Below are 21,269 nucleotides of genomic sequence, written 5' to 3'. Positions count from 1 at the left end.
ATCGACGTTGGGTTTGCAGTTGTGTAGGTAGGTTAATCAGCTGTCAAGCGTCAGAATCAACACGAAGCAATTGATTGTAAGTTTTTATTGCGTTTGGAGGAAGTTGTCGGAATTCGTTCGTTGGAAAAAGGGAGTTTCACGTACAAAGTTCCCGCCAATGTAGTCGCGGAAGCTTAAATTATTCAGCGAAATACAAGTGTTTTGGATTAGGCAAGAAACCGATTCGGAAAACACCTGCTAAATACATGTAGTTGGACGCACGCACCTAAGACCATCCACTTTGAAGGTGAGAGTTGCCTGAGCCAACTAAAACCAGAAAATAATCACAAAGCTTGCGGTCGGGAATGAGCTACGCATCTTGTGCGACCTTTATCTTTGCAGCGACCAATCCTGCGGCAACGTTGCTTTGTCTGGAACGTTCTGTGTAACTTTAATTATGCTCCGGCAAATGTGTCGCATTTGCATTTAGCAACATTCGATAATTATTGCGTGTGATACTTAACCAATTAACGTTTATTTTTCGTTTGCTTTTGGGGTGTTTAAGCATGTTGCCATAAACAAGTAGCAAAAGTGTGTAGTCCGAAAAACTTTAATAATATCAATTCCTCTTTGTGTTTGAACGATCCTTTCAGACCATTGTTTTCATTCTCTTAGACTAGGATAACGTAATGGCAGTCTACTGTTGGGGCAATACGGCCCACGGTGAGCTGGGCCTTGGCGGGATCGAGGAAGAGCAGGTATGTCACGCACAATTAGCTCCCGCAACTGTACAACACTTAAGGAAAATATCGGAAAACAATGTGAAACCTTTGTATTGCTCGTTTTAGGTGATGGTACCGCGGAAGATGGATTGGTTGCATGCGCACGACATTGCACAGGCGGCTTGCGGCGCCAGCCACACGTTGCTGTTAGTGAGCGAGGGAAAGCTGTATTCGTGTGGCAACAACGATCACGGCCAGCTGGGCCATGATGTCGAAAGTTTGCCAAACAAAAGGCCACGTATGTCGCGATTTAGTATGTAAATTGTTCTACGATACCTTATCAGTTCTTTTCGAGATTCCCTTCTGTCAAGCATGGTTCGAAACGATAGTTATCTCCCCCCCAATTGAGTCTTTCCAACACTCCGGTTGACAGTGCAAGAAAAAAACTCGCTGCTAATGGAGTTTCTTTTCCTGCACAGTTGGCTTTCTGAAGATTCTATTCTTTGGCAATTACAGCTTTTAGACCTTCCTATAAACGCTCTTTAACACCTATGGTTTCGCAGAACGTTTAACGTCACTCGAAAACTACATCATCACACACGCCTGTTGCGGCATAGCGCACTCACTAGCGCTCACCAATTGGGGACAAATATATAGCTGGGGCTCAAATGCAATGGGTCAGCTCGGACAGGATGTGGACGTGACACGCCAGCCATCACCACGACTCATTCGGTCGATTGCCGCCAAACAAGTTGTGCAGATCGCCTCTGGGCAATACCATTGCTTGGCGCTGACCAACAACGGCGAGCTTTATGCTTGGGGTTCGAATGCTTACGGTCAGCTAGGTATTGGAACGACCAATGAAAAAGTGGCCACACCGACGCTAGTTGTATCGTTGGCCGGTGTGCCGATCGCTTTCATTGCTTGCGGTGGAAACCATAGCTTCGCTGTATCCAAGTAAGTACAGAATTTCCCTCGGAAGCGTTGGAATTTCCATCATACCGTGTGACGGTTTCTCTTTTTGCAGATCCGGGGCCATTTTTGGATGGGGAAAGAACACATTCGGACAGCTGGGGTTAAACGATCTGAACTCCCGTAGCTTTCCGACTCAACTACGTACGCTACGCAGCCTCGGCGTGCGGTACGTCAGCTGCGGTGACGATTTTTCCGTGTTTCTGACCGCCGGCGGTGGTGTGTTTACGTGCGGCGCCGGTTCTTTCGGTCAGCTGGGGCACGGTAGCTGCAACAACGAAATATTGCCCCGCATGGTGTTCGAGCTAATGGGTAGCAAGATCACGCAGGTTGCATGTGGTCGACGTCACACGCTAGCGTTTGTGCCTTCACGGGGGAAAATCTACGGTTTCGGACTCAGTGGCGTTGGGCAATTGGGAATCGGTATCGTTGGTATCTGCAACACCCCGCAGATCGTTCGCGGACCATGGGTGAGTAAGCTTTGCATTTAGAACACTGCAACGGTTTGCTCATTCATCCATGCTCGGGTCTACAGCTTACAACCGATCAAGATATTGATGACTGCGAAGTTTCACAAAGGATCGTTAACCGTATATTCTCCGGCGGTGATCAGTGTTTTGTTTCGATGTTCTCCAGCGAAGAATCGGACGACTATCGGCAGTACGAGTACGTATCGTGATGTTTTATTTTTTCGAACGGAATTCATCGCAAATGTCCGTTGACTATTAATGGTAACACGTTTTTCTACGTAGCAAAAATACACAAATTCTTTCCCTGTCGCTGCAACTGGCGAGAGAGCTCGCGGAACTGAAGCCTGAGCAGACGGTCGAGCTCGATCTAATGTCCTCGCTGGAAACGATCTTCAAATCACTCGCCTGCCTGAACGGATCGCTACTACTGCCGAACGATCAACACTTCTGCTGTACCTCCAAACATCCAGGTATCGATATGGATGCCGCAACCGAAGCGTTCGATTTGGTGCGCAAAATTGAGCATGAATCACTACGCCAGCTGATTCGTGATTCTATCACGTCCGATCTGCTTGCGTCTCTCGTCCCTTCGCCTGCGGACGTTGAAACGTTGCGCATCTATTTGCTGCTGCCACTATACCACGAGTTCATCAATCCGAAGCACTACCAGAAGCTACACGCCCCGTTCAGCAAGTCGGTTCGAAATCTACAGAAGATACCTTACGAAATTGTGACCCGTTGGTGGGCCTTTACTTCTCGCGATTACTTCGAGCGGTTGGTAGAGAACTGTAAGAGCGTCGTTTTGTACATCGTGCGTTACAAGCTGCCGAAGGTGGTGATGGAGCGAGAGGAGCACCACGAGCTGCGGTACGACGAGCAACTCGTCTCGTTGCTCGAACTAATGGCCATTCTCTATTGGATCAATCACACCAAACGAGAAAGTAAGCTGGCATACGAGCACTTCCACATCGGGGAAATAGCTGAATTGATCGATCTGCCGCAGGATTACTACAAATGGACACGCGACACGACGGGTCAGTACTTTTCGCTATGCAACTATGCGTTCATATTTAATGCCGCAGCCAAGATGCTGCTACTGCAAACCGATCAGATACTGCAGATGCAAAAAGCGATTAGTACACCGACGGCAACGTCGGTTTTGCCGTCACTCTTCTTCCCGACTGTACCGCTAGTGCCGCAGTTTATCGTGCTGAATGTGACGCGCGAAAATCTTGTGGAAGACACGATCCGCGAGCTGTCGCAGTACGCAGCGAGTGATCTGAAGAAACCGATTAAGATCAAGTTCTGCGGCGAGGAGGGTGAAGACGCGGGCGGTGTACGGAAGGAATTTTTCATGCTTCTCTTGCGCGATATTCTGGATCCAAAGTACGGAATGTTCAAATCGTTCGAAGAGTCACGGACGATCTGGTTCACGGAGGATTACTTCGAGGGAGACGATAGTATGTTCGCACTGATCGGCATTCTGTGCGGTTTGGCGATCTACAATTTTACAATCATCGCGATTCCATTCCCGCTGGCGCTGTACAAAAAATTGCTCGGCGAGGAGGTGGATATGAGTGATTTGCGCGAGCTTACACCGACCGTGGCACGATCGATGCAGAGTGTACTGGACTATGAGGAACCGGATCTGGCGGACGTGTTTGAGTTAACGTTTTCGACCACCCGTGAATACTTTGGCGAGATACAGACGATCCCACTGAAGCAAGGCGGTGAAGAGATTCGGGTGACGCAGGAGAACAAGTACGTATAGGGAACGTAAACAATCATCAAGTAAGAAGGGTGAATCTAAATGTGTTTGTTCGTTTTCTCTTTCTATCTTTAGACATGAATTCGTTCAGCTTTATATAGACTATGTGTTTAATAAATCGGTAGAAAAATCATTCCGGCAGTTTCTCGCTGGTTTTATGCGCGTCTGCGGAGGGCGCGTGTTGCAACTCTTTAAAGCGCACGAACTTATGGCTGTGGTAGTGGGGAACGACGAGTATGATTGGATGGCGCTAGAAGAGAATACCGAGTATAAGAATGGGTACTCATCAAGTGATCAAACGGTAACCCCACCAGCCTTGTGTTCGCTATAACAAATCATCATTAATGTACGATCCCGACGGTATGCCGCCCTCTGCTCGTTACAGATTCGTTGGTTCTGGGAGGTGTTTCACGAGTTGCCGCTGGAGGAGAAGAAAAAGTTTCTGATCTTTCTCACCGGCAGTGATCGTATACCAATCCTCGGGATGAAAGCAATAAAGGTAGGTGATTGCTGTTTCTTCATGAACGAACGATTCACAGTAGTAGTTTCCTGTTTAACGCTCCTCGTTTGTTCGTAGATCTGTATTCAACCAATGCCGGATGATAAATTTCTTCCCGTGGCCCACACTTGCTTCAATGTGCTTGATCTACCCCACTACCAGACAAGGGAGAAGCTCAAGTACAAACTGCTGCAAGCAATACAACAGAATCAGGGATTTAACCTGGTGTGATGAGCGGGGAGAAGAATGATATGAATTTTTCTCTCGCTGCGGTCGTTTGAGTGTTATTAGGTGTTATTTTTTTCACTGTAAGCGACTAGCAGTGTAAACTGAAACCATAACAAAATGGCAACGAAATTTCCCGGGTGTTGGTTTGTTACGGTCGTTGCAAAATGTATCCATTGGCGTGAGGGTTTACTCGCGCTAAGAACTGAGATTTCCTTTTCGTTCCACTATTCTTCTACATCCAACTTCATGTCACTCCAAAAAGATTTGATTTATTATTTCGACACTGCCAATAGGTTGTGCTTTCCTACGCGATCGGTTATTGTTTTGTTCTCGCACTGCACCGTTGTTGAAAACTGTTGACATGAAAGGCGAAACAGGGGCAATAAATGAGCGTGAAGAAGTGTTGGAATAATCGATCCAAAAATGCGTGTTTTTTTAAATACAACATGTTCAACAAAAGCTTTATTGGATAGGGTTCCTCTTTGTTTTTGGTGCACGATTGCTACTTTCGTAGTTTTGCTCGAATTTAATGGTAACCATTTCGCAAGCTCTACAAGCCGTGGGGTGGAGTACTGTGTGCGGTCAGTGCTCTGCGGTGCGCTGCTGCGCGGCGTGTACTAGGATATACTTCATTGTGGAATGCGATCCCTCAAGTAGGACATGATCGAGTCCGTGCCCTTCTCCAGTATCTGATGCCGTGGCTGCCGAAAGCTATTTCCAATCAGCTCCAAAGTTCTACAGTGCGTTTAAGAGAAAACCAACGACGAATGATCATAACGAAAGGAAGGGCGACGAAAAAGTGACAAATTCTTACGTGATGTTCTTCAGTGTACCCAGTATGGGAGGCACATGTTTGATGTTGTTGTTTGCCAGATCCAACGTTGCCAACCGCTTCAACGCACCAAGTCCGGTTTCAGAGGCGTCGATTTCCTCGATTCGGTTTCCACTTGCTAGGAGAATTTCGAGTCCTTTCAATTCGTAGACACAGCTCGACAGGCACCGCAGCTGGTTGCTGATTACGTTTAGCTCACGCAGTGTCACCAGCAGCCCAATAACGGCCGGCAGCTCTTCGAGTGCATTGTTTGAAAGGTTCAGATAGGCGATTTTATCGAACTGTGAAAAAAACGACGGCACGGTTCGGAGCAGGTTGAAACCGACGTTCAACTCGGTAAGCTGCGCAGCGAGTTGCCCGAGTCCTGATGGCACTTCGGTAAGCTTATTTTTGCTAATGTCTACATTGTAAACGGCGGCTTCGCGGGCGTCCAGAAATACGGCTTCCGGAATGTCGACAAGCGCTTTCGAGCTGACGATCAGTGCGCGCCCCTTTTTCATCTGGTACACGTCCGGGAATGTGGCTCCTTCGTCGAAGAAACCTTTCCGCACCGTTGACGATGCACCGTCGCCGGAGCGGGCTGGTTTCGATGAGTCCCGCTCGCGAAGTGTTTTCAGAATGCGTTGAGTACCGCACTGAATGATGTCGCGACGTATAGACCGGATCGGATTTCCGTCCACCTGCAAGCTAACCAGGTGGGCCAACGTAGAGAGACACGATGGCAAACTGCTGATCGTGTTGTTGGACAGATCTAGCCGTGTCAGGCTGGCCAGCAGGGCGATTTCATCCGGCAAACGTTCGATCTTGTTGTCGCGCAGATCGAGCACACGAAGCTGGGGTAAGTTTTCGCAGAAATCAGCCGGCAGCGTGCGAATGAAGTTGTTCGCCATGTGCAACTCCTTCAGGGCCTCGCAGCCGGTAAAATCGGGTAGCTCGTCAATGTCGTTGTGCTGTACGTAGAAGCACTCAAGCTTACGAAGTTCTCCCATTACGGGTGGCAACTTTTTCAAATCGTTTTTCGTCAAGTCGAGCTTGTGAAGGTCTGCAACGGAACAGGCAAAATCATGTTTCATAAGGTCGTAAGACGCGATAACGAAACGATTACCACTTACTGCGCAGATTAACAATATCGTTCGGAAGCTCCGTTAGTCGGTTATTGTTCAAGGTTAGCTGCTGGAGTCGCACCAGAAACCCAATACCGCCCGGGAGCGAGTTAATGCTGTTGAATGAAATGTCCTGCAAAATGGGTGTTATGGTTTTGAATAAAAAGGTTAGTGTTGGAAATTAGCAACTATGGTTAATAATCAGTTGTCCGTGAACCATGAGTGAATATTGTTAATGCTAGTTTAGCATTAAAAGCATGGACCTAAGCACGTTATGCTCCATTTCAATATCCGCAACGTGTTTTTTTAACTTTGCTGGAGTTACACTTTATGTAGCTTTTCTTACCAGTGTTTCCAGCATGATCAAATCACTGATATTCGAATGGACCTCCGGAAACTCGTTGTGCGACAGATTAAGATGTTTGAGTTCCTTCAGTCCGAAGAAGCTCTCCGGAAGTGCAAACAGCTTGTTGCGGGCTACGTTTACCTTGGTTAGCTTGCTAAGCGCACCGATGCCATCTGGAAGGCTGGTGAGTGCATTATCTTGCAACTGAACGATATAGAGGAACTCGTTAGTAATTCTTTGATTCATAGCTCGGTCGCTCTGCTTGCGGAACTACTTACATTTAGTACGGTGAGATCGGCCAAATTTTGAATGTTTTCACTGATCACCGTGAGCGTGTTCGAGCTCAGATCGAGCGATGTAAGGGATTTTTGGTTCCACCAGCTGTCATCCTCCTGCGGCGGCCGCACCAGATCGTACCGAACTTCCTTTTCGTTCTCGTCCGAGTCGCTCAGGTTCCACACCTTTTCCGGCACTGGAGGAATATAGGAAAGAGATAAACTTTTACCTTCAACATCGAGTTGCCAATCGGGATCCCGTTTAAACGGATGTCCACCGTCCCTAGTACCGCGTATTTTGCGATATCGACGCTTCGGATAAGGAATGTGCGTGATTGGAGTGCGCCTCATCATTGTCGATAAGCGAAGCCGCTATCACGGTTTAAACGCGACTCTTTGAACTCCAACTGTGGATTACTAACTTTCAGGGCTGATGTGCTGCGTAGGCGACTCTTTCGAACGGAACAAATGAATTAAACGTTGTGCTGTTCTGCCATTGCACGTTTTGGAAGCTGTTAGCGGGACTATCGGCAGCAGCGTAATGAGCCCAGTGCCCCCGAAGCTGATTTCATCGGCGGACGCCAGTGAGCCGTGAAATGATGTGCTATACCGTTCCAAAGGGGTAACACAAGATTGGATGCGGACACTTTGGATTTGTTTATACTACGTTCGGAAGATCGGCGGCGATCACGGTAAAACTAAATCACCGGCAAAGCGCCGTCGACTGGAACGGAATTGGCTTCGCTTCGGAAGGTGTGGAAAGCCGCAGCATTTGAAAGCGCTGCGCTGTGATGTAACGCCGTCGGAGCGCGTAATCGTTTGTATTGTCGCGTTATTTAACCTTGCTTGTTGTTGGAATGCTGTGCTGGAAAAGGGCAATACCCCTTTACCTGTGGCTAGTCCTTTTCCTGCCAGGTTTAGGACGCCCGTTTTCAGCGCCTGCTTGATCTTCACCCGCGTGAGGATTTGATCGTCTTCCTCCTTGTTCTGTAAGTGGAACACCGGGTTGAGCTCCTGCTGCCGGATGCGACTGCGGACGGGAATTTGTCTTGCTTTCATCGTTCCGATAACTGGCCGCTAAAATCAACTCACTGAAAACCCCAAACCTCAGAAGCAAACTGACCAAAACAAACCAACCAAACCACAACAAAAACAAAGAGCAAATTGAGAGAGTATAATTATTTTCCACTTCTCCTACAAATGAGAAAATGAGAGGGGAACCGCTGGGCGAACTACCAGGTATAAACGAGCCCGGTTTCGGTTGACAGCCGAACAGTTCGGCTGACAGTCCGTTCATTGTTTTCGCGCAGTTTTGTGCTACTCGAGCTTTGTGGTGGTGGAGTTGTGTTTTCCGGACGGGTTGTGCAATTTCATCACATTTTCATCCGAGTGCCGAACGCAATTATTGATCGGCTCGCTAATTGATTCGGCGGCTGCGAACCCAAGCAGTGTCCCAGTCTGTCTCGCGCTCTGCATTGGTCAGTTGTGTGTGTTGCATTCTTGCGAAATAATCGATCAGCTGTTTAGCCGACCCTCAAGTGGGGCTGCTCAAGTGTGTACTATTTACTGTGGCCTTTCACTGGACGTTTGATCTATTTTTGGAAAGTGATAGCAGAGTGAAAGTGGCAGACGGTTAAAGCATAAATAATTGCACCAAAACTTCTTAATACTCCGCTTTAGTTCACTTACATTACAGGTCCATACCGCAGCATTGTTTGCGGAAATCAGACATCTATCGACACGCAACGATCTGGATTCGATCGCAACACTACGTTGCTTAGTAACATAAGCGACGATCGCGCAAACCCCCCCTTCACCCTTTGGCGGTTCAAGGTCGACGAAAAGATTTTGCGATAGCCCCGGGTCGCCGACGCGCAAAACGTGTTCACCTTCCCTTTTTCGGGGCGCTCCTAATGATGTCCTTTCGGAAACTGTGCACTGCTTTGAACGCGTGCGGGTTGATGCATTTTGTTCACGAACGGTCTCATGGTCGCACGGTTAAGGTTTCGCGGTTGTTTTTGCGTGGACGAAACGATGGTTCAATAACCCACAAAGAATGGGCACATGTATATATGCACCAACTGCTTGGCGGCGCTTTTGGCTATTTATGAGTTTCAGCGTGTTGATAACTGAACTGAAACGAACTGACCAAGTCGCCACCACACTCGCGTTAGTTGACAAAGAGTTTGTGTCTACTTTCTTTGTCATCAAGCGCCAGTCACTAATGATGATACGGAGGATTGTTTAGCTAATGATAACCATATTGTGACATGGAATTATAAACCGTCCGAAGTGCGTCCAACGTGAGACGGGCATCACGCACGTAAGCTGTGATGTAACGTTGTTTAGTATTATCCAGTGTCCAATCTCGAGTAAAACAAAGGCTCTAATTTTATTTTGTCTGCCCACAGCGAAATGAAAAGAAAAGTGTGTGCCCGTTAGGATGTGTTTGGTTGGTGCGATAGGGTTTGAAATTATGGGCCCTAAGTGAAGCAAACCAAAAGTAGAAGTGTAACAATGGTGCTGCCGACACGGAAAATACAGCAAACCGCGCTTATGCTGACGCAGCTGCGAGCACGATGAACAAAGTGATCAACGGTCTAGAATTTAAACATAAAAACATCAACATTGTAGTTGGAACTAACCGGTAAAAAAGAGTCGACACCCACTTCCAGCCACCGAGACCGTGACAAATTAGCGCACAACCGCGCGCGCTGTTTGCGGCACGAAGTACAAACATTCCGCGCAATATGGGACGGCTACAGACGGGCGGGTCGGCGGCCCAATCGCTGATGGCCGCAGCGATGCACCACTTGAGCGAAGAAACCGTAACAACGAACACGACAACCGCAACCATTGCGCCAGTGCTTCTTGGTACCCTGGTGGCCGCACATAACGACAGCGACTTCAGTCCGCAGGACGACAACACGCCGACGATCTCGATGGACAACCTCTACCCGGCTCTCATACAGTGCTTTGCCATCATCATTTGCGGGTGAGTGAGCGGACGGATCCATTTGCGATTCCATTTCGGAGGATTGGGTAATTTTCTTCCAACTCGGATCGATTTTCTTCGCTGAATGCCCCGGCATCAACCGAAGCCGCCCGTTCCGAAGGCCAGACTTCTGCGTGCGTCAGAGTGGCGCGTCGGAAAGCTGTGGCTCGCAAAAGGTCCTGTGCCCTTTGGGACGTGGGCGACCGGTGCGCACTGTAGGGATTTTTCGTGTGTGCAGACGGTATAAAATAGCAATGTAACTATCGTGTTGTTAAAGAGTTTTAACCAAATGTTGATGAACTGACAAAAAAAATGATAAGACAGGCTGTTGTCAAGTAGGCATAGTTGAGTACTATTTTATTTCGAGTACTTAGAACAAAGCAAAATTTAAATTTGCAGTATAAATACAGAGCGTAGATGCTACAACATTTCAAATTAAGATGCCGATCCAACTGTTTGGTTTTATTGGAAAAGAACTTCTTCGTGCCAGTGACCTATAGTGAAGCGGTACCGTCGCTTGGAATGCTTCACATTTTTGCACGTCATCAAACACTCCTTTTTCCTGCCCTACCGAACATACCATACGAACTCTTGAGAGCGGATCAGACGGGGATTTTTCCCTATTTTCTCTCAAAGTGGTTCCTTTCGTACTTTCGGTACGCTGCTGGAATGATAAGCGGGTGAGCGCATTGTTTGTCCTATGAGACATTACGAGGTGCTTTGCTCGCCGCATTAGGAGTATCTCGCTTGTAAGCGTTCATTAATGAAATTACAGCCCATCGCGTAACGCACCGGACGATGACAAAAATAAGCCTGACGGCGGGCACGATTGATCGTTTGATGAAACATGCAAAATTCAATATTAATAAGCAAAACAAGGGAATTTCTCACACTAAACAGTACAGCCCGCTTTGGTTGGTTGCTACCGTAGCAGGTCACGTATTCGCACTGAAGGCGTCAACATGCAGCGGCTTTTCTGATTTATTTTTGCTGATCAAGTAGTTATACAAACGTGATGTCCAACTTAGCGCTTTCACTGCGAAATGTGCAAAAGCACAAATCAACACGCACGCGGGCTAAACGGGTTTTTAAGCCGATTGTCCGTTTCGCACAGCACGCTCCGTGATGGACACTACTGGCGGATAGCGGTGTATTTAAAACATGTTTTGACCTTAAATCAACCGCGCTTTACCCAATGGGAAGAATCAATTTACAGAAATATAGGCGACGTTCGACACAGTCAACCAAATGCCAGTAGCCCCTTCCAGGGTCTGGTGGCCGAAAAAGCGAAAAACCCATTGCCGTCGGGCAAAAGACAGAAAATCCCACCGACAAGACGGATTACCTTGGGCGGTTTCCCTCAGTCGCTCAACGCAATGCTTCCGGAAGGCGGAAACGTGGTCCGAACAGTGGATCCTGACTCACGCAAGAGTGCAAACGATCATTGTCTGCGTCGGCAGATCTGGTGGCCTCTCCGGAGGCATACGTTTCCAATTAGAGCAATCAATGCATGAAACCTTTCAGTCGCGCCACACCGCGGCTTAAAGCAACATCAAGCTTATATCGTCCATGATGGGGCGATGACAAGTTCATGGCGATTGCCCAAAGACATCAGCGGCACTTGTTTGGCGACATTATTCAATATAGTATGCACGAGAATCGGCATGAATCACTTTGCCTGTAGCAGAGGATACAAAGTGCGCAGGATGAAAAAGTTAACTTTTAATTCCGGCCAGAGTGTGTTACCGACGGAGAATGAATAGTCAGATTCATGTTTCACCACGTTGGAACGAGATACATTTTAACCGTTTACAGTTTTTTAATCTTAAAGTCAATAAATTGGGGTTGAAAATTTCACATTGTGTTGAGATATTTCATGTTGGCAAATTTTTGAAGTTAATCAAGAACATTTCTTTAAAATGTTACATATTTCATACAACGCTCATCTTGTCAGAATAATGTTTATTGTCACTTGGCACGCACAATTGTCTTTCTATTAGCCCCTGCTCATGACTAGTTACTGTAGACATTACTGTATTGTACAAATATAGACTCAACTAAACTGCTTCCTTTCCCGCCGGCTGAATTTCGTTTCCGTATCCGTAGCTACCTTGCCGGCCGCTTGAACATCATCAGCAACTTCGAGGCAAAGGGTCTCAACACGTTTGTCGGCACGTTCGCACTTCCGTCGGTAATTTTCTTGTCTCTGGCCGAGCTTGACTGGAGCACCGTGAACTGGAATTTTCTACTGTCGATACTGATCTCGAAAACGATCGTTTTCGTTTCGGTGGCCATCATCTCGCTGCTTGTCGCCCGGCCGGTAAACTATGGCCGCGCCGGCCTACTGGCCATATTCTGCACCCAGAGTAATGATTTTGCCATCGGCTATCCAATCGGTAAGTGGGAGCGTTCAATCGCGATGACCTGGTTCACCACGACCTCGGGTTTCACCGTCTTCCTTCCTTCTTTCAGTATCAGCGCTGTACTCGAAGCTACATCCGGAGTACGCATCCTATATCTATTTACTGGCACCGATCTCGCTCGCGATTCTGAACCCAATCGGCTACGTATTGATGGAAATTTCGAAAATCAAGGATAAAAATGAACTTAACAACGTAAGTGCAACTAAATTTTGTTTGTTTGATACAAACTGTGCGCCGAGAGTTTTCTTTTGCGCAAAAATGAGCTTGTTAACCTCACGGCAGGTTGGAAAAGTGGGGATGCATTGTCACAATTATTACATGTCGTTTAATATGACCACCGCCCCAATGATTGCTAGTGCGATGGTTGTATAATACTGCCGGTCATTATGGTTGCAAGTGGTTTTTGCCAGCCTGTCACAAAGTTTTTGCTTCAAACTACCGGGCTGTTTATCAAACGTGATAATTTTTTTTATTGCAGTAATAATATCTGTCAGGAAGTTGGGTTGAGGTAGTGGAATGGAACAGTTAAATGCACGACTTCCCACAGAAAATAGAATTGACAAGCATGGAAATGGTCCGAAAGGAGCACCCCTAAAAAGAGATTTTATTCAGATAGAATTGTAATGATGCGAGCTTCGCTTTTTGTTTAACTTGCTATTTCTTTACAGTCGACAGAGATCGAACAGGCGAACCGTCCACCGGCGTCCACGTGTCCGCAGCTTGCCACTCAAAACCGTCGCAAAATCCTCAAAGGCAAGGCGTTGGTCGTCTTCAAAACCATCGAATCGATATTTTTCAATCCCATCCTTCTTATGACGCTTCTGGGAGTTGTTGGTGGTCAAATTTTCCCAAACGGGCTGCCGGTGTACCTCTCGAGCGTTCTCCGTTCGCTTGGCAATTCTTTCTCTGCAACGGCGCTCTTTCTGCTCGGTCTCCGGATGGTGGGCAAAGCATCGACACTTCAGGGCCCGGGCCTTATTCTGCCGGGGATACTGATCCTCGTAAAGCTCCTCGTCTTTCCACTCGTGACGCGTCAAACGGTAAACATTATGAATGCCGGCGCCAACTTTAGTGAAACGACCGATCTGAGCACGTTCGGGTTTCTGTATGGTACCTTTCCGGCCGCACCCGGTGTGTTTGTCATAGCTTCGCAGTACAACCGCGACGTGGACTTGGTAAGAATGATCGGCATGAAATGGAACATTTTGCTGACTCTTTGCCAGCTGAATAAGTACGTATTCTCGTGTCACTATTCGCCATTCAGATTGCCAGCAGCATGGTAGCATCGACGTTTATCAGCGCACCGTTAATGTTCATCTCGGCGAAGATGATCACCATAACCAACCTAACGCCCGCCGATTATCTGCACGAGTTGGATAAGTTTTCGTTCGACATCAGCATAGTGGCGATCGTGGCCGGCATCTGGGTATTGCTACTGTTCGCGCTGACCCGCAAGGTAAAGCGCATGCCTCATCGTGTCACCTGCTGTCTGCTCGTTTCCCAACTCATCTGCAACGTTGGCGTTATTCTGTGGTCGACGCTCGAGCAAAACAGTCTGTGGAAGATGTACGCCCAGTTCTACTTTTTTACCATCGGCTGCTACAGCAGCCGGCTGTGGACGGCCTTCTTGGCGATCACGATCCTCTTTCTGCAGTGCCGCAGCCTCTGTTTTGTGCTCAAATTATGGCCAATTTTTGTGAGTATCTTGCACGCAGTTTTCAGGGAGTGGTGCTGTCTAATGGATTTCGTTTTCCCGTTTGTGTTAGATTGCTGCAGCCTGGGGTTTACCGACGCTGATGGTATCACTGCTATGCTTTCTCGATGGGAAAAACATAACACCGACGGAGAAGCGTAATCCCAGCTTTCAGTATGGCAATGCCCAGGCAGCTATCGCTGTGTTTCTGCTCGTAATGTGCTTCATCGTAACGGTGGGCTGCCTTATACTGCACCAGCGGTTCAAGAAGCGGCACGAGCGGTATTTGACTCTTTCGCGTGAAGTTTCCTCTCCGGACACCGACACTAGTACGCTCGCTTCCGGTTCGGCTGTGAATCTTCTGTCGCCAGCGGGCAATGGAAACAGCACGATCCATCGAAGACGGCGCTCCATCACGTCGAGTGATGATGAAATTCTTCCTGCCAATGGTGCTAATATGGTGGGTTCCTGCAGTGGTGGCGATGGTGGAGGACCAGCAGGAGGCGGATGTGGCCAAAATGGAGCCAACGGCTGTTGTAGCAGCGTATCGACCGTCAGAACTGTGGTTGACATTGAAGATCTGGGAATTACGAAAAGCGTCAACAATGACAACGACGACGTTGTTGGATGTACCTCTTCGGAGACTCAGCCGAATGGACTCTGTTCGGCGCAGTTTAATTGCCCAGCGGCGGCAAAACAGCAGTGTCAGTCACTGATCGAACGATACCGAGAACAAGCGAACGACGGATTGGAACCGCTTGAGTTTGACAAAACGATCGATCAACAGCAAATTCTGCGTCACATGGTGCTTTTGATACTGCTTCTCTGCTCCATGTTTGTCGGCCTTTCACTCTCTGTGTGGACACTCATCATGGAGGGTATGTCGGGGATCTACGTTGAGTTAACGTTTCTCGATGCGTTTCTCAACTTTGGCCAGAGCATTATAGTGCTCGCGGTCTTCATCACGGACACCGGCGAGCTTCTGCTGCCACTGATGAAGTTCTGGCGCAAACTGTGGTACGGTGCCAACTTGCTGCAGCTACCGATTTGGAGTGAACTGAGCATGGAAACGCGACACGTTTGCGATCAGTTTACGACGCACCATCTTGAGCGTTGCCGGAAAGCCATCGCCAAAGACATTCGGTAAGTGATCGTGCGAGTGAATGATGGAATGATGATCTTGCGATGAAGAGGTAATTTACTTAACCCTGTTTTCGTTCCGGTTGTAGCTGGCGTATCAAGGTTTATCGGAGAGTGTTCTACGGTACTGTGTTTGTCGATTGGTTGCTGGAAGTTGGTTTAGCGAAGGATCGAACCGATGCGACACACTATGCTCGTCGGCTGATCGATGGACGGGTACTGCGACACATCAACAATGTATACCATTTTCACGATCGTAACCTACTCTATACGTTCTGTGAACGACTGTAAGGAATGATGGTGCGTGATCACGGTCTGGCCAAGGCCATAAGCGAACATTACCATCCCAATCCGACAGCCACTATCGTTTCACGGATAAGAGATAGACAAAAACGATCCTTTTCGTTGTCAACCTCTCACCGTGAAAGGATACCGGATGGGAATGTGTGTGCTTGTCCGCGTCGTGTCCGGTTCAGAATCGAAAATCACTCAAGAGTTACCGTAAGTCAGGAGTATGAGCTCAATTGAGCTGATCGTTCATATGTTGAACGCTCAGCTTAATTGGCAAAACGATGATTAGTTGTTTGAATTATATATTTTAATCAATAACTGTTTTTAATGTAAAGTAAAAAGAGTAGTAAGATTTCAGTTGTCGCTAGCGTCTCTTCGACGGCATGTGATATTCGGGAGAAGTCAAGCCAAAAATAGTGAGAAAAGATCCGCGGTTTAGTATACTTTTGTAGATGGATAACGATGGATTGCTATTGCATCAAAGGCTTACCAGTGGAACCAACACACCAAACGGGCCGAAGAGCTGACGTCACAGAAGATGAGTATTATGTATGTTAAAGAAAGGTAACCAATGTTATAAAATAACGCATAAACGCTCAACGCTCTGCATAAACTGCACAAATGCGGCAAAAGTGTGTAGAAGTACAGTGTAAATGTTTTAGTATTTATTCTGATGTAAATAAATGGGCCTACGAAGCTAGATTCGAAGCGCGAACCAAAAACAAACATCTATTTTCGGTGAGAAGGCAGCAAGTTCGCTTCGTAATGGTAATGGCTCGGAATTTGAGGTACATGGTGCAAGTATTGCTTTACACGGCACTTACATGATCGTTGGACTTTGAAATCGTACGACAAGGGCGTTTCCGGCGCAAATGACTCCGTGCCGAAAAAGGCCCCAAGCCGACCGATTCGATGACGCGACATTCCCCATACACGCGCCAATATCTAACGAACTGAGGCCATCAATGGCGTCTGTGTTGCGTTCTGAGATTGATATCGGAGGACAGTTGCTGGATGTCGTTTACCGCCGATTGCTGCTGTCGATCTTCAGAACAACACGGGGCGTCTAGGTAGGGGTACCGCTTTTGTGATACGTTTATCGATGGTAAGAGATCTTCGTGTATATCTTATCGTAAAGAAGGGTATCAGACTGATATCGTGCAGCAGTATCGCCATGGTGAAGAAGTTGTCTCTCACTGACTCCGGTTGCTGCTATATAACCCTGTACTGCCAGGGTGTAGGATAGTGTCATTCGTTCGTAACGCCCCGAAAGAGTTCACCTTGAATAGCAAACTGCAACTGGGAGTGAAAACACCACATTCAATCGTCATCATGAAGGGTAAGAATCCATGATCAAGTGGTACATCAGCGAGTCCTTGGAAGAACTTATCGTTCTCGTTCGTTGCTTTTGGCATTCTTGGTGCGTAGCCGTGCTGTTGTTTCTCGTCGTAATATTCCTGACACTCGTGTCCGGACAAACGGACTGCGTTCGGGACGACACCGACGGACAGCCGCTCTGCAATGCAGCGGAAGTGCCACTGCAGTTCTGGCGCAACAACTGGGACCCAACCGCGTACTGGGAGTGCACAACCACCGGAACTGCTGCCACCTACCGTCGTTGCCCGACCGAGGGCATGTTCGACTCCGCCACGCGAACGTGCATCAACTGGTTCAATTGGGAGTGGACTCCGACCTGTAAGCCGCCGAGCCGCGTTTAAGAGCGGAAACGCGTAGACGGAGCCAGTTTAGCCTGTGAAAGAGCCAATGTTGCCGCGGATGATGCTCATACCCGACCGAACCGGGCGCCTCCACCGGGTCGCCCAACACACGAACAACCGACAATAAAGGCTTTAGAGCTTTAGAGTGCCAACAGTATTTCCACTGTGTTGTTTTCCTCGACATTCGCTGCATTTGCATTTGGCGTGGTTGTGTTCTCTCGGGCCATAAATGAAACATCACGGTCAACGTTGTTTCCTCTTGGTCTTCGAGGACTTGGAGGCTTCCGACACGGTAGCGACAATTCGAACGTGTTATCAGTAATTGGGCAGCAAACACTTCTTAGTAAATTAGAAGAAAGCTACCACTGTTCATTTTTTTATCATATACCATTGATGTTTAGATCGATTTTATCTCCAAAACTGGGACACCATCAGCGGCAACCACTACCATCGATTAGACTCGATCTACAGGTTGGTTGGAAACAATCAATAGCGTTGTACATAATCAGTAATTTTGAAGAAGAACTTTCATTCTTTCTCGGAAATTTCGGTATGACCCCGTGACTGACAAATGATCTGAAGGCCACTGTGATTAGATAATAATTAAGATTGACGGAATGAACACCGGTCTGAAGTAGACTACGAATGATCGTTGGTTCGTTATTTATTGTGTCAGGTTAAACTTTATTAGTCACACTCTCACTGACTAAACTCTTTCATGTTTGTTTTTACATTAAAAAAATGCATTTTGCAGCTTGCGAGCTTCAGACTCTCACTGTAAGGCGATTTTTAAAGAGCGAAAGGTAGCGCTAGCTTACGAAGATCTAACATTAGAAATCAAATGCGTGTTCATTAGTAGTTGGGTTGGGTGTCGTTCATTTCGAACAACAACTGTGCCACAGTTCGGCTCGATTCGACATTACTCAGGGCGACTCCAGCCAGATGTGCTTCGTACGCTCGCAGGTTGCTGGTTGTGGCGATAGAAGAAGTTCAAACGAGGTAGAGTAAAAAAAAAGATATCGTTATAAAATGTTAAAAGTTCGGTCTTCAGTTCTTCAAGTTCTTCAGATTTATCAGCTTACCGTTTGGCCGAATGGCTGTAGACAACTAGATTGCGAAGGATCAGAGCGGATGTAAGGCGAATACTCTTCGTCACGGGGCCCTCCATTTCATCCTAAAGATTGATTCATAATTCATAATTCATATGTATTAACAATTGTTCGCCGGCTCGGCTTTACAAATTGAAGCTTACGTATTAAGGCCTTAAATACTATGGAGCAGGAGGTTGGCGAAGAAGAGGGATTGGGCAAGCGAGTGGCGGGACACTATTGGAGATAGCCCCAACATGCGACAGCGAATGTCGTATGGGGGCGTGGCGGAAACAGAGGCGCCCAGGAGCCTACGAATGGCCAGCCTGGTGAACCGACGTTGCTCCTTTTCTAGCCTATCCATAGAGGAAGGCGACGAGGGGGACCGGACAACACAGGCGTATTCGAGGACAGGCCGGCAGCAGCAGTAGAAAAGAGAGGATCTGGGGTCCGCTGAGAGCCAGGATTGCAAGCGTGATATGTAGGGGAAATAGCATGTTCGATTCTAAACACGATAAGCCTGAGAGGCGTATTGAAACAGTTGCTTGTGATAATCAGAGCAGTGTTTACTATTATAAGATTTTAACGTATATCCAGCCTGGTCTGTTGGAAATCTCACTCCTTACCTGGAATTCTTTCGAGTTGACATATTCCATCGTGTGGCGTTTGATTGCGTGCAGGGCGGCAGGACCGGCCGCTGACAGTTGCCCCGGTCCGTTTGTGCTGGATGGTGACCCTCCGGCTGCTGGGGTCGATCCAGTTCCTTCAGAACCACTCGAAGGATCAATCTTTGTGCACGTCGCTGGCGCTGGTGATCCTCGACCACCGGTTGATGTGTTGCTGCCTCCAGATACGCCTACCGTCCGATTTGTAGCATTTCCACCCGCAGTGACAGTCGGTTGACGGATTAGCGTCACCGGATATGGTTGCGATGGGTGCTGTGGGCCACCGGAAAGTCTTCTCTGAACCGCTGCCTTAAATGACTGTTGATGAGAAAAGAAAGAAATGAAAACGCTTGCTATGGGCAAATGCACACCATCTAGTTACCTCTGCCGTGCAGTGGCGATCGAAGATGTGCGTCATCAGCGAGAAGCGCTTGCGGGGCAAATTGTCACACAAAGTTGCCCCCGGGCCCCACTGGCAGTAGATGTCCGCACTGAGGTCAACCGTGTCCGGACAGTGGACGAGGCACGCGTGTCGAAATACTTCCGTGGCCGAATTGAACTTTTTTCTCGGGCAACCACGCCAATCGCAAATCCACGGCCAACTCGGATCGACGTCTTCCTCTTCAGCGAACTTTTGCGGATCGGCAGGTGGTATTATTTGAATTCCGGGTTGGGAAGCAACATTTGCTTGTGGTGGGCTTGCGGCTCCAGATGTTACTGGGGTTGTGTTGGTGGTGGGGACATTGTTTGCCACAGTCGGGCCAGGAGTGGTCGAGGGTGATCCACCTGTTGTTGTCGTTGGCGCTGCTGGTGTTATCGTCGCTACCACTGCAGGTGCTGCTGGCGTTTGGTGAACTGGTGTGACCGAAATAGATTGCATTGGGGCCGGTGTTGGCGTGGGTCCTCCTGTGCCAACCACCGTTTGACTGATTGTTGTCGTTTGCGGCACGGACGGTAGAATGGGACGCTGAGTGACAAAGGCTTGCTGCTGCGAAGCAATGGTGACAGCACTGACGGGATTCGTCGTTAGTTTTTGCTGAACGACTTGAATGATTTGCTGTTTCGGGGTCGCCGATAGTGGGGTACTGGTGACCGCTTTGGGTGGGAGAATGATTCCACCGGACTGGCGCTGGATCGAGATGCTCGACGGAGGCCCGATCGTTACTGTTTGCTGTGGTGTCTGCTTTTGCATTGTTATGATTTGGGATTGATTCGGTTTGGTCGCTTGCGCTAGCTGCTGTTGGAGTACCTTTTGGATGATCTGTTGGGGTTGCTGCCCGGGGGCCGGCTGTATGATTTGCTGCTGAATAATTTGCGCCGGTCCGGGTGATGATTGTGCCTGGAACACGATTTGCTGTGTTGTTTGTGGTTGCTGTTGCAGCTGCTGGGAAGATGGTCCCTGTTGAATGAATTGTATTGTCTGTTGGCCGTTGGGAGTTTGCTGTATGATGTGCCCTCCGGCGTTCACAACCTGCGTGCCGGGTCCAATAGGTTTTAGCTGCAGTTGACCACTGGCCGACGTTTGTACTTGCAGCTGCTGCGGAGGACCTTCGAAGCTGATCGTATTGCCCTGTGCGTTCGTCGTGATGTAGATCGGTTTCTTTTCGATGATCGTCCCTGCTCCGACTGGGGTGGATGCTCCCGCTGCTGGAAGCATGGTGCCACAGGTTGAAGTCGTGGTCGCGGCCGACAGATGCGAAGATAGGGCTGCCGAGGTGAAAATGGCTGTTCCAGGCGGGTTCCCTGAAGTACCAACCGCCATACCGGCGTGGCTAACGATTACCTGACGGGGTAGCTGAGTCATGAGAATTTGTTGACCTTGCTGGTTGACGAAGATTTTTTGCGTTCCTCCCGCCGCTTGCGCTTGCATTGCCGCGATCTGTTGTGCTTGGAAGGTTGTTGCCTGAACATTGTGAATCTGGGGATGTTGTTGACTAACGACGGCCGGTGCGAGCGATTGTTGCTGCTGTGGTGGTTGCGGTTGCTGCTGTTGCGGTTGTTGTACGATGATGATCGTTTTTTGCGACGAACCATGCTGCTGCTGAGCCACCACGTGATGCGG

The 21,269-nt window shown here is 48.2% G+C and overlaps 5 protein-coding genes across 6 annotated transcripts in view; 3 read left to right on the top strand and 2 right to left on the bottom strand.

Moving 5' to 3' along the window:
* The first annotated feature begins 104 nt into the window (after positions 1-104).
* On the top strand, positions 105-5,020 carry LOC131206306 (probable E3 ubiquitin-protein ligase HERC4). The gene is made up of 10 exons (XM_058198820.1): positions 105-286; positions 633-737; positions 828-999; positions 1,265-1,658; positions 1,729-2,143; positions 2,209-2,339; positions 2,426-3,904; positions 3,987-4,212; positions 4,297-4,410; positions 4,489-5,020. Exons 2-10 carry the CDS (start codon positions 669-671, stop codon positions 4,639-4,641), a joined length of 3,153 nt encoding a protein of 1,050 aa, XP_058054803.1. The 5' UTR covers positions 105-286; positions 633-668; the 3' UTR covers positions 4,642-5,020.
* A 107-nt stretch (positions 5,021-5,127) lies between these two features.
* LOC131205753 (leucine-rich repeat-containing protein 40) lies at positions 5,128-8,265 on the bottom strand. The gene is made up of 6 exons (XM_058197991.1): positions 8,085-8,265; positions 7,198-7,391; positions 6,920-7,123; positions 6,583-6,706; positions 5,453-6,512; positions 5,128-5,373 (listed from the first exon to the last, which is right to left on the bottom strand). Exons 1-6 carry the CDS (start codon positions 8,251-8,253, stop codon positions 5,268-5,270), a joined length of 1,857 nt encoding a protein of 618 aa, XP_058053974.1. The 5' UTR covers positions 8,254-8,265; the 3' UTR covers positions 5,128-5,267.
* Positions 8,266-9,621: 1,356 nt separating this feature from the next.
* On the top strand, positions 9,622-16,446 carry LOC131205752 (integral membrane protein GPR155). 2 transcript variants are annotated; one of them, XM_058197990.1, is made up of 7 exons: positions 9,622-10,189; positions 12,296-12,585; positions 12,662-12,804; positions 13,299-13,787; positions 13,877-14,308; positions 14,379-15,448; positions 15,535-16,446. In XM_058197990.1, exons 1-7 carry the CDS (start codon positions 9,945-9,947, stop codon positions 15,734-15,736), a joined length of 2,871 nt encoding a protein of 956 aa, XP_058053973.1. In that variant the 5' UTR covers positions 9,622-9,944; the 3' UTR covers positions 15,737-16,446. The 2 variants fall into 2 exon arrangements, with proteins under 2 accessions (XP_058053973.1, XP_058053972.1); XM_058197989.1 differs by having other exon boundaries at positions 13,281-13,787.
* A 536-nt stretch (positions 16,447-16,982) lies between these two features.
* Positions 16,983-17,454, top strand: LOC131216805 (uncharacterized). The gene is made up of 2 exons (XM_058211385.1): positions 16,983-17,075; positions 17,165-17,454. The coding sequence occupies exons 1-2, from the start codon at positions 17,069-17,071 to the stop codon at positions 17,452-17,454; spliced, it is 297 nt and encodes a 98-aa protein (XP_058067368.1). The 5' UTR covers positions 16,983-17,068.
* Positions 17,455-18,306: 852 nt separating this feature from the next.
* The window catches only part of LOC131215621 (AT-rich interactive domain-containing protein 2), an 8,821-nt gene continuing 5,858 nt past the window's right edge, over positions 18,307-21,269 (bottom strand). Inside the window, exons 7-10 of the mRNA XM_058210013.1 lie at positions 19,590-21,110; positions 19,169-19,525; positions 18,537-18,628; positions 18,307-18,421 (exon numbers count right to left, since the gene is read on the bottom strand). Coding sequence (XP_058065996.1) covers positions 18,307-18,421; positions 18,537-18,628; positions 19,169-19,525; positions 19,590-21,110 — 2,085 coding nt within the window. The remainder of the gene's footprint in view (positions 18,422-18,536; positions 18,629-19,168; positions 19,526-19,589; positions 21,111-21,269) is intronic.

The sequence above is a fragment of the Anopheles bellator genome, chromosome 1, assembly GCF_943735745.2.
Source record: "Anopheles bellator chromosome 1, idAnoBellAS_SP24_06.2, whole genome shotgun sequence".
In the NCBI taxonomy this organism is placed as follows: domain Eukaryota; kingdom Metazoa; phylum Arthropoda; class Insecta; order Diptera; family Culicidae; genus Anopheles; species Anopheles bellator.
The sequence above is the reverse complement of the archived record's forward strand: the minus strand, read 5'-3'. Positions and strand labels throughout refer to the sequence as shown.

Excerpts from the sequence above, each read along its gene's own strand:
- LOC131206306 (XM_058198820.1), top strand. The coding sequence starts at position 669 with ATGGCAGTCTACTGTTGGGGCAATACGGCCCACGGTGAGCTGGGCCTT. Across the intron at positions 738-827 it reads GCGGGATCGAGGAAGAGCAG|GTGATGGTACCGCGGAAGAT; the intron begins GTATGTCACGCA and ends TGCTCGTTTTAG. Across the intron at positions 2,340-2,425 it reads GACGACTATCGGCAGTACGA|CAAAAATACACAAATTCTTT; the intron begins GTACGTATCGTG and ends TTTTCTACGTAG.
- LOC131205752 (XM_058197989.1), top strand. The coding sequence starts at position 9,945 with ATGGGACGGCTACAGACGGGCGGGTCGGCGGCCCAATCGCTGATGGCC. Across the intron at positions 12,805-13,280 it reads ATAAAAATGAACTTAACAAC|TCGACAGAGATCGAACAGGC; the intron begins GTAAGTGCAACT and ends ATTTCTTTACAG. Across the intron at positions 15,449-15,534 it reads GCCATCGCCAAAGACATTCG|CTGGCGTATCAAGGTTTATC; the intron begins GTAAGTGATCGT and ends TTCCGGTTGTAG.
- LOC131205753 (XM_058197991.1), bottom strand. The coding sequence starts at position 8,253 with ATGAAAGCAAGACAAATTCCCGTCCGCAGTCGCATCCGGCAGCAGGAG. Across the intron at positions 7,124-7,197 it reads CCGATCTCACCGTACTAAAT|TTGCAAGATAATGCACTCAC; the intron begins GTAAGTAGTTCC and ends TATATCGTTCAG. Across the intron at positions 5,374-5,452 it reads GGTACACTGAAGAACATCAC|AACTTTGGAGCTGATTGGAA; the intron begins GTAAGAATTTGT and ends AACGCACTGTAG.